Here is a 15,783-nt window from a genome sequence, read left to right on the forward strand (position 1 = left end):
CAGAGCCGGATGGCGCGCGGAGGCCGGTTGTAAGGGTGAGCGCGCGCGCGCGCCATCCAATCGGCTCCGGCTCCTGCGCCCTCCTCCTCCTCCTCCTCCTCCTCCTAGCACTTCCTGCAACACAGCTGGGAGGAGGAGGAGGGCGCAGGAGCCGGAGCCGATTGGATGGCGCGCGCGCGCTCACCCTTACAACCGGCCTCCGCGCGCCATCCGGCTCCGGCTCCTGCGCCCTCCTCCTCCTCCTCCCAGCTGTGTTGCAGGAAGTGTCAGGAGGAGGAGGAGGAGGGCGCAGGAGCCGGAGCCGATTGGATGGCGCGCGCGCGCGCTCACCCGAGGAGGAGGAGGAGGAGGGCGCAGGAGCCGGATGGCGCGCGGAGGCCGGTTGTGTGAGTTTTCAGGGCTGTATGTATGACCATGTTCCAGAAGCATTCTCTCCTGACATTTTGCCCACATCTATGGCAGGCATCCTCAGAGGTCTGTTGGAAACTAGGCAAATGGAGTTATCTAATATCTATGGAATGTCCAGGGTGGGAGAAATGAAAGCCATTCAATGCTAATCAAGGTGACCATTACTGCAACATTCACACTTACAAAATGTTTTGTAAATATTAACGAAATTTCGTAAATAACAAAACATTTTTTTGGAAAGTTTTGTAAATATTTTAAATATCGAAACAAAAAAACACCCCAATTACAAATCGATTTTAGAAACAATTTTTTTCTTGATCAAACAGGCCTAATAAATACACAATAAAATATACTGATGCAACTAAAAGTCTGGAGTAATAATAACGGTCTAAATTCGCCATCTAAAAGGAGAAAGATGGTCAATCAAATAAAACAAGGCAAATATGACCTAATTGCCCTACAAGAAACACACGTAAACAATAAACAATCCTCCAATTTAATTCAAAAAACATTAGGCAAGGAATACATCTCATCGGCCAATGAGAAGAAAAGAGGAGTAGTAATATATGTAAACCCAAAATGAGTGACAAATCTGGCCTTTAAAGATCAGGATGGCAGAATGATAGGCATTAACATAAATCAAAATGGTCAAAAACTACTTTTCTGCAACATCTACGCCCTCAATGGCCCGAAGACGAAATTCATCAAAGAACTAAGGGAAAACTTATCCAACCAAACTTTTGATAATCTAATTATCGCTGGCGATTTTAATGGGGTAATTAACGCTGAATTAGACAAATTGGCGCCAGGCAAAAAATCAGACCCCAAATCAAACCAGCTCCCAAAAACATTTCTAAACCTCAAGGAAGAACTCAATCTAAAAGACTTTTGGAGGACAGTACACCCTAAGGATAAAGATTTTACCTTCTTATCGGACCACCACCAATCCTGGTCCAGGTTTGACATGGTCTGGGTATCCAACTCAATACTCATAAAAAATTCCAAAATAAAAATCTTGCCAATATCTCTATCAGACCATTGTCCAATAGAGTTCACTCTAATGGAAACAAAAAAGACGTTCAGATGGAGATTAAATGATAATCTCCTAAGATCGGAGGAGAATATTAACAAAAATAAAGAACTCGTAAGGGAATTCTTTCAAATAAATGCCCTAAAAGAAACTCCCCCACACATTGTCTGGGATGCCAGCAAGGCAGTGATGCGAGGATATTTCATTAAACAAAATTCATTTAAAATAAAATTGAGAAAACAAAGAATAGACAACGTGACATGTCAAATTTCCCAAATAGAGGAAGAGCTTAAACGAAATCCCCTAGATAAGACCCTAAAACAAGAACTAAAAGTCTGGACCTCTCAAAGAGAAAAATTAGAAACAGATAAATTAGCTAAACAACTCAAGTTCACAAAACAAAGAGATTTTCAACATGCCAACAAGCCAGGTAGGTGGCTGGCCAGGAAAATCTGGCAAAGAAAACAAACACAAATTATAACAGAAATTGAAGTAGAGAGGAAACGTTACACTAAAGAACAAGACACAATAGGTCAATTTCATAAATATTATCAAAAACTCTATGCTAGAGACAACATCAAAAAAGAAGACATTGTATCCTTTTTGTATAGACAAAAGCTGCAAAAAATTACGGAACAGCAAAGATTAAACTTAAACAAAGAGATCTCAGGGGAGGAAATTAAAAATGCGATCAAAAAGATGGACAGCAATAAAGCTCCAGGGCCGGACAAATTTATGGCAGTCTACTACAAAGTAATGATAGAAGAAATAACACCTTACCTCCTAAAAATAATGAATGGAATATTAAATGAACAAAACCCGCCACTTGACACCTAGAAATCAGCTTACATCACAATGTTGCACAAGGAGAAACAAGACCCAAGGGACGTAAAAAACTACAGGCCCATATCCCTCCTCAACGTGGACTACAAAATCTTCGCCAGTATACTCGTCGAAAGGCTCGAGCTATTCCTGAAAGACTGGGTGAAAGAGGAGCAAGCAGGTTTTTTACTTAATAGACAACTAAAAGACAATATTAGAATTATATTAAACACCATCAAATATTACGAGAAGAACAACCAAGAAGAGCTAGCATTACTAAGTCTTGACGCCGAAAAGGCGTTCGATAATCTCAACTGGGATTATCTAAAATTACTAACCAAAGAGCTAGACCTTAGACACCAGTTCAATAATGCCATCATCACAATCTACAACTCCCAAGAGGCCAGGATGATAATAAACACAAGAATCAAGACCCTTGAAGATTTGCTAAGGCACGAGGCAAGGCTGCCCACTGTCGCCCCTATTATTTATCCTGAGTTTAGAAATCCTTCTTAATTCTATCGGGAGGACTCTGACCTAAGAGGCATCAAAATAAACAGGGAAAGTTATAAACTAAGGGCGTTTGCGGACGATATAATGTGCATTATTAGTAATCCCATAGAAACAATCTCTAAATGGATAACGAAAATCAAAGAGTTTGGCAACGTAGCAGGCCTAAAAATAAACAAAAAAAAGATGGAGATATTAACTAAAAATATGTCCCAAAAGAGAAAGGAAGAGCTTTCCAACTTAACCGAATTTCAGGTAGTAGAGAAAATACACTACCTAGGAATAACGTTAACAGCTAAAAACTCTCAATTAATAAAAAACAATTATGAAAATAAATGGAAAGAAGTACAGAAAGATCTAGATAATTGGAAAAATCTGAAGCTATCCCTGCTAGGGAGAATTTCAATCATAAAGATGAACATTCTGCCCAAGATGCTATTCCTTTTTCAATTCCTGCCAGTAATTAGAAATGTCAACATCTTCAATGAATGGAACAAAACCATCTCTAAATTTATTTGGCAAGGGGAAAAGCCCAGGATAAAACGCCTAATACTCATAGATGACAAAAGAAGAGGTGGTCTTGGCCTTCCGGATTTGACGTGCTATTATGAAGCCTGTTGTCTCATATGGATTAGAGATTGGGTGTTACTAGCAAATAAAAACCTAGCCTTCCACTGGAGAGAAATAGGCTGGCAACAATGGCCCACTTATCGAGATATCTTAGAGAAGACAGAAGGAAAACACATACTTAAAGATGAAAAGAAAATCAAAGAAACATTTCCCAATCTCTCATGGTTGAACTACAGACAACTAGCTGATTGCTACAAAATAGATAAAGGCACAGAATTTGCAGACCAAAATGGCTTCTGGGATAGCATTTTGAAGTCAAATAACAAACTCATTACAAAAATCTACAAAAAACTACTAGAGTGGACCACCAAAATGAAACAAATAAAAGACTCAATGATTAAGTGGGCACAAAACATAGGCCACCAAATAGAACTGAATAAATGGGAGAAGGTCTGGAACCAAAGAATGAAACTAACCTATTCATACAAACTGAAAGAAAATCTTGTCAAAATGATCCATCGGTGGTACCTAACGCCCCAAATAATTTCAAAATGCTATAAAAACGCTTTGAATAAATGCTGGAAGTGTGACCATCAGATTGGGACTTTCTTCCACATTTGGTGGTCTTGTCCCATAGCCAAAAAATACTGGACAATGATGCAAAAAGATATTCAAAAGATCCTAGGAATACAAATAGAAAATAAACCAGAATTCTTTCTTTTAGAAATGTACGACCTTGGGGGTGAAAAGAACAAGGAAAAAATATTCCATTATTTAACCACAGCAGCATGCATCGTTTATGCTAAGAAATGGAAACAGAAAGAAACTCCCAAAAGAGAAGACTGGCTTAACAAAATCCTTGACATAATGACCATGGATGAATTGACTTATTGGATAACACCAAACTATGGTATTCCAAACAAATCTACGAATTGGGACTCGGTAAAGGGCTATTTTAGGAAATGGAAAATCGATATTACCTACTAAAAAGAGTAAATCACAAAAACAAAGCTACAAAGAAGGAAGAAGCGCTATAGAAATAAACCTGAAAATACTTGTAAAAATCCTCCTTGAATAGATGGAATTTCTTTGCTTTTAACTATCCCCCAACCCACCCCCCTTTTTCCCTCCCCCCCCCCCAGTATCCCACTCCTCCCCCATCCTTACCTGACCTCTTCCTTATACACCCCCCTACCCCCCCCCCACTCTTCTCGGGAGACGTAGTAACTACAGGTTTGTCCTGTATTTTTCGTACCACACTATCTTCTACATATTGTTCTCCCTCTATCCATGTATTTATGTATAACTTTAATAAAATTTATATTAAAAAAAGAACAAAAATATGGTCCGTGGCCTCACCATTACTACACTTTTGCCTTTTAACCATGGTCTCGCGAAACCGTCTTATAGCGCTGAGACAACAGGGATGTTAGGAGGGGAGAGGCTGACTACCCACGAAATATCAGCTCTAGATAAATATGGTTTTCTGTGAGTGGGCAGATGGCGACTACTGCATGGCATATGTTCTGGAACAGAAACTAGAGCTGATGTGGTCTATCCAATGCAGTTTTCTGAATCAGCACTCCAAATAACCAAACGAAATCTAAAGTTGACCAAAAACTGATTTGCAAAGCTTTTGGTACTAATGTTGGTGAGTGGTCCCTGGTCAAAATGGTCCCTGATCAAAAAAAGGTTGGGAACCACTGATGTAAATGCACCCTTAGATACAATTCACCCCTAAGCTAATAGAACAAACTCTGCCATGGACAGAAACTTTCCCTTGTGCCATAAGGCTTGCTATCTGTCAGGCACAGTCTCAATTCATTTCATCTAGGCATGTGCGAGGGAATGTTTTTTGTTTTGTTTTGTTTTTTTCTTCCATCGTCTTTTGGCTAGCCTGCCAATAGTAGAAGAGGAACACACAAGGACTTCATTGGCCAAGTTTGTTACTGATCTAAGTGGCACTCCTAAAGGCATTGGTCTTAATAGTTTGTTTGGTTTCAGATTCTGGGTGTGTGTTTGCATGTCCACACATACATATGAATACTTCTGGAGTTCTAGATGTGTCATGTTAAAAGTAACATCTGTTTCCAATAGCTTTCTTTCAGGGTGATTCTAAAGGCAGTTACCTGCGAGACTACATTCTTAAAGATTGAAAAGCGGACTTCTTCAAGCTGTCCTTTGACCATGTGTTGTGTTTCCCCGTATGCATTCTTGTGTTTCGGAATCAAGCATTGAGTAGGCCTTTAATCATCCTGCTTTGTAAATAATATTGCAGTTTCACTGTCCGGAGAGATAAAATTGGTAAAGGCAGGGCCCTATGTTATGGCTTCCCAACATATTCTCTCTAATCTGAGTTTGTTTATTATGGTGATAGAGACCCAACACAGAAATAGTAGTCTTGCTTAAAAAGCAAACTGGAACATCACTACTGTGGGATGTGACATGTTAACAAAGAGTGCTAGTCCTATGAGCCACAACAATGTTTTCTTGCTAGAATTGTGTTCATATGACTTCTGGTGAGGTAGTTCTGCCATTGAAATCTTGAAGAGATTTATTTATGGAATGTAAAATAGTCCTCAAAGTGCCTTTTTAAGAAGATGGTGCTGTAGATTATTTTTGTTTTTGTTCCCAAAGTTGTATATCATTGGGGGAAGGAAACTGAAATATTTAGGGAAAACATGCCAAGTTCATGATTGTATCACTTGTAGTGTTGGGTCACGACATGGTTTGTCTCCCCTGGGTCAGGACCAAAATGTTTATGGACCATGTTATATTTAGGAGAAGGAATGGTACTGATAAATGATTAAAAGCCACTGTGTGGAACAGTGTGACATTTTAGTGCAAAGTCTAAATAGCCTAAAAGAAAAACTTTGCACTAAAATGTTATTTCAGTTTCCTTCCCCCAATGATTTCCTTCCTTCCTCTGTCTCTTCCTCTTTCTCCTTCCCTCCCTTCCATCCTTTTGTCCTTCCTTCCATCCTTCCCTTCCACCCTTTTCTCCTTCCTTCTCTCTTTCCTTTCTCTTTCCCTTTCTTCCATCCTTCCCTTCCATTATTTTGTCCTTCCTTCCCTTCCCTCTTTTTTTCTTTCCATCCAACCATCTTTCCCTTCCACCCTTTTGTCCTTCCCTCCCTTTTGACTTTCTTTCCTTCCTTCTTTCCTCCCTCCTTCCCTCTCCCTTTCTCCTTTCATCCTTTTCTTCCTCCTTTCCTTCCTTCTTTTTCCTTCTTTCCATACTTCCCTCCCTCCCTTCCCTTTTGTCTTTCCTTCCTTCCCTCTCTCTCATTCTCCTCCTATCCTTCTCTTCCTCCCTTCCTTTCCCCCCTTCCTTCCATCCTTCCCTTCTGTCCTTTCATCCGTCCTTCCCTTTTGTCTTTTCTTCCCTCTGTCTTTCCTCCCTCCTTCCTCCCCCTCTCCTATCCTTTTTTCCCTCCCTTTCATCCTTCTTTCCTTCTCTCTTTCCTTCCGCCTTCCCTTCCTTTCTTCCATCACTGGGCAGCTGCTAGCATGCAGCCCCCAAGTTAGAAAGTTTGCCCATTCTTGGCTTAGATGCAACTAATATTTGCAGGGTTTTCAAACATGCTTTATTGGTACGATGTAATAGTGTGTGTGTGTGTGAAGCAAAACTAAAAGGCTTAGCTTTTGAGTTTCATTATGAAAGACATGCAAAAATCAATTCCAATCAATGTAGGGCATGAGAAAAGTCCACGTGTTTTCTAGGGAAATATTCTTTGTCCTAAGTATCTTTGAATGTTGACTTCATTAAGCCTGTTCTGTTTGAGCTCCGTGTTTGCTTGTTCAGACAATTTTCAGTCTGGTGTTTTGGTTGTGTGAAAGTGCTTGAGTATCAATCTGTTTGTGAAGGCTAATGTATCATTCACTTGTGGAAGGCAGGTTGTGTGCGCTTTAAAACAAGAGCTTGAAAAGGGTGCCTTTTTGAACTCCTAAAATTCATCTGGCTAACATGCCCAAGATGACTGGGATGTTTCTGGCAGGTGTAGTCCCAAAAGTAATTTTTCAAGTTTTGTACTCAAGTTTGGCATTTCCTTAGACTTGAGATGTGGGTATAGGTACCCTATATACTAATGTATAAATTGACCGGCTAGGTTCTTATCTCAGAAAAGGGGGTGGTTCCTTTTTAAATAAGTGTTAAGGTACAGTATTGGTGAACTAGGCTAAACCACTGAGCTGCTGAACTTGCTGACCAAAAGGTAGGTGGTTTGAATCTGTGGAACGGGGTGAGCTCCCACTGTTAGCCCCAGCTTCTGCCAACCTCGCAGCTCGAAAACATGCAAAACTGAGTAGATCAATAGGTGCTGCTTCTGCAGGAAGGTAACAGTGCTCCATGCAGTCATGCTGGCCTTGGAGGTATCTATGGACAGCACCAGCTCTTCAGATTAGAAATGGAGATGAGCACCAACCCCCAGAGTCAGACATGACTAGACTTAATGTCAGGGGAAACATTTACCTTTGCCTTTACACATGTTGGCAGTCACATGGTAACCCTTTGAATATAATATGCTTTTGAATTCTGTTTCAACTATTGCAAATTCAAATAACTGTTTATCCATTTTATAATGTTCTGCGATTTGTCTATGAGCTAGCCATTGCATGTTAAAATTTTCAAGACTTATACATGAGTATATAAGGTAACCATTTTGAGTACTTGTACATTGAAGACAGAGGCTCCAAGTATATATTTAGTTTGATAAGCACAGCCATATAGCTTAGTAAGTGAAGTATTTTTCAAGCTTGTCGATCCATCAGTTGAAGAGATGTGGGATCTCTTCCCCATTTTTCTCTCTATGTTTATTAGCACTGGACCGCTCTGTGTTGGCATGGGCACCAATGGCTTTGGCATAAATGGCCCTTGCGAAAGGTAGGGAAAGGTTACTTTAAATTATTTGTAGTTAGCTGGTCATACAGGGCTCTTTTGCACGACTGTTAACTGTATGGGTAGGTTCGGTGTAGGATAATCACATGTTTACTGCAGTTGACTAAAATACAGGTAGGTGTTGAGTCACACACAATTGGAAGACTTCCCTTTCAAGATAAATGTATACAAGACAAAATGGGCCCAGGTGTATTTGTCCTGTGTGAAAGTGGACAAGGAGGTATATGCAAGGTTTTCCCAAATGAAAGACATATACATGCGGAAAATGTCACTTCCCTTAAAGGGCTTCCTTAATAGGCAGAAGCCGTATTTAGTATTAATATTTGTTCTGTGAGCAGGGTAGGTGTAATTAAGAGGATAAACCAAATCACCATTCTAAAGACATTCCATTCATGGTGGGTTCCTCTTCGTGCTTAGCTCTGCACCAAGTGGTTGTTCTGCTATAAGTCATATATAGCAAAATACATTAAAGATGTCCCGTTGCCTTTGCTTGAGGGCTTTCCATTGGTGACACCAGCACTATTCTGTGGGCCATTGCTAGGACATATTTCCTCACAATCCTGCTGTATGATGAGAACATCTTTATCTTCACCTGAAAACATGGTGTTGCCCTTAAGTGAACACCAATAGTTATGAAAGTCCCAAAAGCATTATTTTGTTTTGTAGGGCATTGCCAATTTTGCATAGAATATATATCTCTGGGTGTCCTTTGCCTTCCCCGCTCTCCTAAAATAAAATTAAAAGTGCGCTCATGTTGAGCCAGTGGGATGCGTCTGTGATTGTCTTCATGGTTTTCCTTCCTGCAGGTGGTCAGATGGATGGCAAGTGCATTGATGAAAAAGCCTTTACAATTTTTTACTTTTCAAACCACCTTGACCGTGTGTGCCTCTTTGTATTGCAAATGTGAGTTGCAATAAATTGGGGAGAGGATGGACGGGTTGGTAGGCATATATATATATATATATATATATATATATATATATATAGCAAAACTGTATTTCAGTATGTTTTTTAAAATGTAATCCGATGACCCAGGAATCGTGTGTCCCCTCTTCCTCCATTCCTTGCCCTGCCAAGTAAACTGTCCTTGCCAAAACCTTTTAGCTTCTTCATGTTTTCTTCCAGTTTGTCTTCATCATCTGTATTTTCAGTGTCGTCACATATCCATCAGAATCATTAAAGGTTGGTGTTTGGCTCTTAACACTTTTGGTTGAATTAAGGCTAGACCTTGTTAGCCTCTAAAGACCAGCCATTGACATACTGGCATCCACCTCCTCTTCTACCCAAGTCATGAGCACAGTTGGAGGTGTGTCATTGTGTTTGTGATAAATCTCAGATAAATGCCACAGAAGCAGACACTTTGAAAGAATTTCCAATAGCCAGACTGCCAAAAATGTTGGAATGTGATTTGTGGTCTTGTAGCTTTGGCTTTTTAAACATGTTTCTTTTCTTTTTTACAGTAGAGTCTCGCTTATCCAACTTTTGCTTATCTGACATCCCACCTTATCCAGTGCTCTTATCTGATGCTTCCCTTTTCCTCCAGCATTTCCCCTTCAATTAAAGGAGCGCTCCCCAACTCACTCTCCATTCCCAATAAGTGAAAAGGGCAAGACGAGGAGGAGGAGGAGGGGAGAGGAAAGGGGGGAAAGTGGCAGGTCCAGAAGTGGAAGCGTCCTTCTCACTCCCTCTGTGATTTCCACACTCCTCTTCCACATCTGAGCACTTACTGCTGGGCCGCTCTAGCCCCAATGCATTGCCTTGCCTTCACCCTTTGAGTCCCTGTTGTTAGTATTCTAGGTGTCAAGTACCACACCGGCCCGTTTATGTCGGATAAGCACAATTCTACTGTATTTGAGGGAGGGAATGCTGAAATAAAAAAGGTTATTGTAAATGTTAAAACAGTCTTAACTACAATAGGACTAAAATTCAACAGAGCAATCACAATGCATATGCTATGAGCAAAACAGCTTTGGCACATGATTTATAGCATGGGTTTAAGGTGGGGCATAGTTGATGGAGGTGTGTGGCACAGCTGGATAGTAGCTGGAGATGACCATGAGATCTACATTCCTGACTGCCTCTCTGTCTACACCTGAGGCGGGGAAAGGTAGTTTGTGGTACTCTAGCCAAATAGATTGACCACCACTGTTTTACAGTGTAGGAAGATGTGTCACATTCAGTCAGAATGCACAGTGCCTCTGATCTTTGGTCGCCGTGTTTGGGTACCCAGCATGGTCATGAAATCACCCTGAAATAGTAATAAAAGTCTGGGCAAATCGTTATTTTCAGAGTTGTTAGTACCTTTATTTTTTTGTTAATTTGTATTTGGAACGGGTGGGGGGAGTCAGCACATTATATTATGACATGTCATATCAGGCCATTTCTGATGTCACACTCTTTAGTTCTCGTTCTGTTGCTTGCAAATCTGTCACCATACTAAATTCAGTCATGGAACTCCTGAGCCAAATCTGTCCCCAAAGTTGTTTGTCTGTGACAGATTCCACTCCTTTTGTGCTTTGTTTTGGATTTTTTGCTGTTGTTGTTGTTGTTGTTGGTCCATTTGTCTTTACTGGAAGGACTGTGTGCATTTTTTTAAAAAAGGAAAATAATTACTTAGTGTTGCTTTGCTTTGATTTGAAGTGTAACTTTCACTAATAACTGCAATAAATAAGCTTTGCTGCAGTACTCAGACCTATGTGTCCTGAATTTGCTAATGATATGTGTCTCGGGTGGGAATCTGCAAGGATGGGGTTTTGCTTTGTCACAAATACTTTGTAAACAAAGGTTCTTTTTATTGCAATTTTCAATGGGACTTTTACAGGACTTTTACACAAAGTGACATTTGACATGCAGACATACAGATTTTACGTAACTACATTGGATTCACAGACTACTTAGAGTTACATTGGCTGTACAGGAGTTGATTATAAATTGTATGATTTTAACTGTATTTGTGTTTAGATTGGCTGCAGTAATGCTGGAGCGGCCTAAGTCAGAGGAGTCCTCCATGTGTGTTGCCATGGAGACCGATGCAGAAGAGAGGGAAGTGGGAGGAGCTTAGAGGGGAGAGTTTGAAAAAACGACAGTTAAAAATCAGTTTGGGTTTAGGTTTAGAGGAGTGAGCAGTCAGGAGTTAGGTTCAGAGGAGTGAGGAGTTAGGAGTTGGGAGAGAAGGAAAGGAAAGGTGGCGGAGTAACTTGTGAAGCAAAGCTTTGAGGCTTTGAAAAGCTGGGTTTGGCTATTGGAAGTTTCTCAGGCTAGTGCAGCCGAATGGTGAAACATAGCTGGTATTCTTTTAGTCTAAGGAGAGGCTAAATAATAGTTTACTTAGTATTTGATCTAGGGAGGATCAACTAAGGGAAACATCCCTGTATGGAAACTTTGTCTGAAACAAGTGCTCTACGTCAGAAAGATACTGTGTTACTTGAAAGAATGAACTGTTAAAGTTACAAGTATTATTCCAGGTGCAACAAGGAAAAGTTACGTCTTGCACCCACACGCTGTGTACTTAATAAAATTGTTAACTTTTATTTGAAGATTGCCTCAGCTCCGTCTATTCTGTGTACCAAATGCCATTTCTCACAATATTACAACTTACCTCACGTGGTGGCAGAAACGTAGGGAAAAGTAATCAAATAAATCTACATTCTTCTCTCCAGTCATGCTACAGTATAGACAGTGTAATTACTACTAAGTTATTAATTTCTTAATAAAGGAGGAGGTGCAATTGAACAGCCTCCCTCCTAACTTGATGGTAAATTTGGTTCCTAATCGGCAACCTCAATTGCAAATCGGCTAAGTCTTTTTAAAATTGGGAACTGGGGTAAAATCTCCTGAATACTGGTTCCTTTCAAATTGGTGGCAACAATAAATCATCCCTCAGCTCCCCTGCTTCTTTTCAGGCTAACAAACAAACTAAGGGAACTACATTTTTTACTCAGCATTCACCTTCACATATTCATGCATCCATCACCATGCATCCAAATATTACCATATTCTTTTCTCCCTCCTTGGAGAAGCACACCTGTTAGGCCAGACCCTGCTCCCCAGCCTGCCAACACATAGTTCCAAAACTTCTTAAACTTCTAAAATGCCTCCTCTTTTCCTAAGAAAAATGCCAAGGACCAGATCTGTGTTTTCCCTGCAGTAGAATCTGAGTCTTCAAACGTATCATGACTCCAAAATGCACTCTTTCCTCTTCCCTTGAGAAAAAAGCCCAAAGTGTAAAAAGAAAGAATCCTGCTTTCCCATAGCAGACCTGACACTCTCCATACATCATCTCTGTCCTTTCCATGGACCAGAGCATAGGGGGTGAACAGCTCCACTTTCTGTCACAATTTGAGAATTATTAGATTGAGTCTTTTCTAGGAATCTTCTGCTGATGTAGTAAATAATTGCTCTTTTTGAAATGATCTTGAGTCTCCCCCCTCCTGAAATAGGTGTTGATCTTCAGGTGATGAACCATTGTGTTCTGGGTTTTGCTCCTTGCATTTCTGGACTAAATCAGTAACAGGTCTGCTACATGTTGAATACTCTTTTCTGGGGTCTTCAGTATACTGCAGCACAATCCCTCCATCCTTTAAAATTTATTTATTTATTATTATTTATTTGCTTTATTTCTATACCGCATTTTTCAGCCCTTAACAGGCGACTCAATGCACAATGGACACCAATAGAAGCATTTACACTGTAGAATGTAATTGTCGTACACCAGGGCAGGAACACCTCTGACCTTAAACAGCCCATCAGCTTGGTAAAATTGGCAAACCGTTTATTGAATATACATGTGGGCAAAGCAGTAAAAAATAGCAAATCAATACAGATCCAATATGAAATAGTTCATGAGCTTCAAAGGAAAACAAGATCAATGAATACATAGAAATCCATGAAACAAGGCACCTGAATCCATGAAACAAGACAGCAGGAAAATCTCATTGACAAATCTTAAGCTTGGCAAAAACTTGGTACATGAAACTCAGAGCACTTGAAAGCAAGACCGTGATAAAACAACAACGTTGACCTGACCGAGGCAACTCTCTCCCATGAATCATCATAAAGCTTTTTCAGATCCCAAAACTGAAAGGAAAGCATTTTACTTGATCTTCTCACCAGATAAAGGTTTGTTATCTCTCTTTTGCTGTAGCTCAACTGGTAGTTTACTAAAATTTTGCTTTCTGTCCAGACTTTCGTTATCTACTTTCTCATTAATTCCTGCACCTGACATAACATTTTCAGACAGTTGTTCCGAGAAAAGCTGTGAAGGGCCTCTCTCAGGAATGTGGCCTTGTGAATCTTCCTGAGACAGCTTAGGCCTCTCTTCTGAGTGTAACTTAGGCCCAAGCAAACAGTCATCCTCAATGCCAGGCTCACCAGCAGAAACATCATCCCCATTCCCATCATGAACATCAACATAAACATCAGACACAATCACAGGCTGACATACAAGAATTGCAGTTGCCATGGTTCAGTGCTATGGAATCCAGGGAGTTGCAATTTCATCAGGATCTTCGCCTTCTCTGCCAAGGAGTGCTGGTGTCTTCTTAAAGTACAACTCCCTTGATTCCATAGCATTGAGCCATGGCAGTTAAAATCCCAAACTGCATTATCTCTATAGTGTAGACTCACCCAATGCCTTGGTTTCCTAGAAATTACAAGTGATTTATAATGCAATTTTCACAAAAGAGCAAGCAACCAAGGTTAAAACATGGGCAACCTCTCCTGTTGAGAGATACCTCCCTCAGCTCCCCTACTCCTAGTTGCAACCTCTGAGTTGGACAAGTAAGCAACCTGTTGCGATCAAGGTGACTGGCATTTTTCTTTGTCCCCTTTATGACATCTCCATGTTGCCATGGCTTCCTCCCTCCCTCCCTTGTAAACAATTGCAGCAGGATTCTTTCAGTAGAGCTTTTGGGGAGTGTGGCTGCTGGGCAACAGCACCAAGACTGCTTAGCAAACAAGCATGGAGAGAGGTCAACAGCTGTAGGAAGAAGAAGCCAAAAAGGAGGACTGGCTGCAGAATAGAATTGGTGAGTTGATGGAGCCTTACAGCCCATGGGATGAGGGAACCTCCTTTTTCTATACCAGGATTCAATGTTGTCTAAAGGTTCCCATGTATCAGCTTTTTAGTCATTGCCTCAAGAACTGAAATGTAAAGACCTGACAGTCCAAAAAATTGCCAGCCCTGATCCACTGAAGGGTATCATTTTGTTTTTCTCTCGCCTTTTTCTCGGCACAAAATTCAGGGTAGCTCACAACCAAAGTATAGTAAACCCTTGACATCTGCAGGGTTTGGGTTCAGGAACCACATAGATATCAAAACCCATGGATGCTCAAGTTTCATGATATATAAAGGCATGATAAAAGGATGTCATTTACACAGTTGGCAAAATGAAGTCTTGCTTTTTGGAATATTTTCAATCCCTAGAAAGTCGAATCAATGGAAGCAGAATCTGGACACACAGGGCTCACTACAATTTTTGAAAACCTAATTAATATGTATGTTAAAAAAAGAATTAAACCATAGTTTTATTTAAAACACACACATTTACACTTCTTTAAACTCCCAAGTTAATCTATACCAGTGTTTCCCAACCTGCGGGTCAGGACCCCTGGGGGAGGGGGGCGTTGCGAGGAGCTGTGAGAAGGGTTGCCAAAGACCATCAGAAAACACAGTATTTTCTGTTGTTCATGGGGGTTCTGTGTGGGAAGTTTGACCTAATTATATCGCCGGTGGGGTTAAGAATGCTCTTTGATTATAGGTGAATTATAAATCCCAGCAACTACAACTCCCAAATGTCAATTCTATTGTTCATATTTGGGCATATTGAATATTCGTGCCAAGTTTGGTCCAGAACCATAATTGAGTCCACAGTGCTCTCTGGATATAGGTGAACTACAACTCCAAAACTCAAGGTCAATGTCCACCAAACCCTTCCAGTATTTTCTGTTGGTCATGGGAGTTCTATGTGTGAACTTTGGTTCAATTCCATCATTGGTGGAGTTCAGAATGCTCTTTGATTGTAAGTGAACTATAAATCCCAGCAACTACAACTCCAAATGACAAACTCATTCTTCTCTCCAATTCCACCAGTATTCAGATTTTGGCATATTGGGTATTTGTGCCAAATTTGGTCCAGTGAATGAAAATACCTCCTGCATATGAGTTATTTTCATTACATTTCATAACAGTAGCCAAATTACAGTTATGAAGTAGCAACAAAAATAATGTTATGGTTGGGGATCACCACAACATGAGGAACTGTATTAAGGGTTCACAGCATTAGGAAGGTTGAGAACCACTGGTGTAGATGTATCTGTCATGAGTCTCAACCTCAAAACACTGACCTGCGTATCAGGTACCTCCTGCATATCAGATATTTACATTATGATTCATAAGGGATTACGGCATTAAGAAGGTTGAGAACCACTTACACAGAGGGCCTCCAGCCTCTACAAACAGCTTTAACTCACATTGCTCAGGAGCCGCCAGACCACTCTCAAGGGACAGAGCACTCCCTCCAGTGAGTGCCATGAACACATGTCCAAG

At 40.5% G+C, this 15,783-nt stretch overlaps 1 protein-coding gene across 1 annotated transcript in view; it reads left to right on the forward strand.

The window, feature by feature from the left end:
- LOC137095532 (protein argonaute-3-like) overlaps positions 1 to 11,773 on the forward strand; it is a 255,766-nt gene extending 243,993 nt beyond the window's left edge. Inside the window, exon 19 of the mRNA XM_067462306.1 lies at positions 9,044 to 11,773. Within this exon, the coding sequence (XP_067318407.1) occupies positions 9,044 to 9,071 (28 nt within the window). The 3' untranslated portion in view covers positions 9,072 to 11,773. The remainder of the gene's footprint in view (positions 1 to 9,043) is intronic.
- Positions 11,774 to 15,783: the final 4,010 nt, after the last annotated feature.

Source organism: Anolis sagrei, chromosome Y, assembly GCF_037176765.1.
Source record: "Anolis sagrei isolate rAnoSag1 chromosome Y, rAnoSag1.mat, whole genome shotgun sequence".
NCBI lineage: Eukaryota > Metazoa > Chordata > Lepidosauria > Squamata > Dactyloidae > Anolis > Anolis sagrei.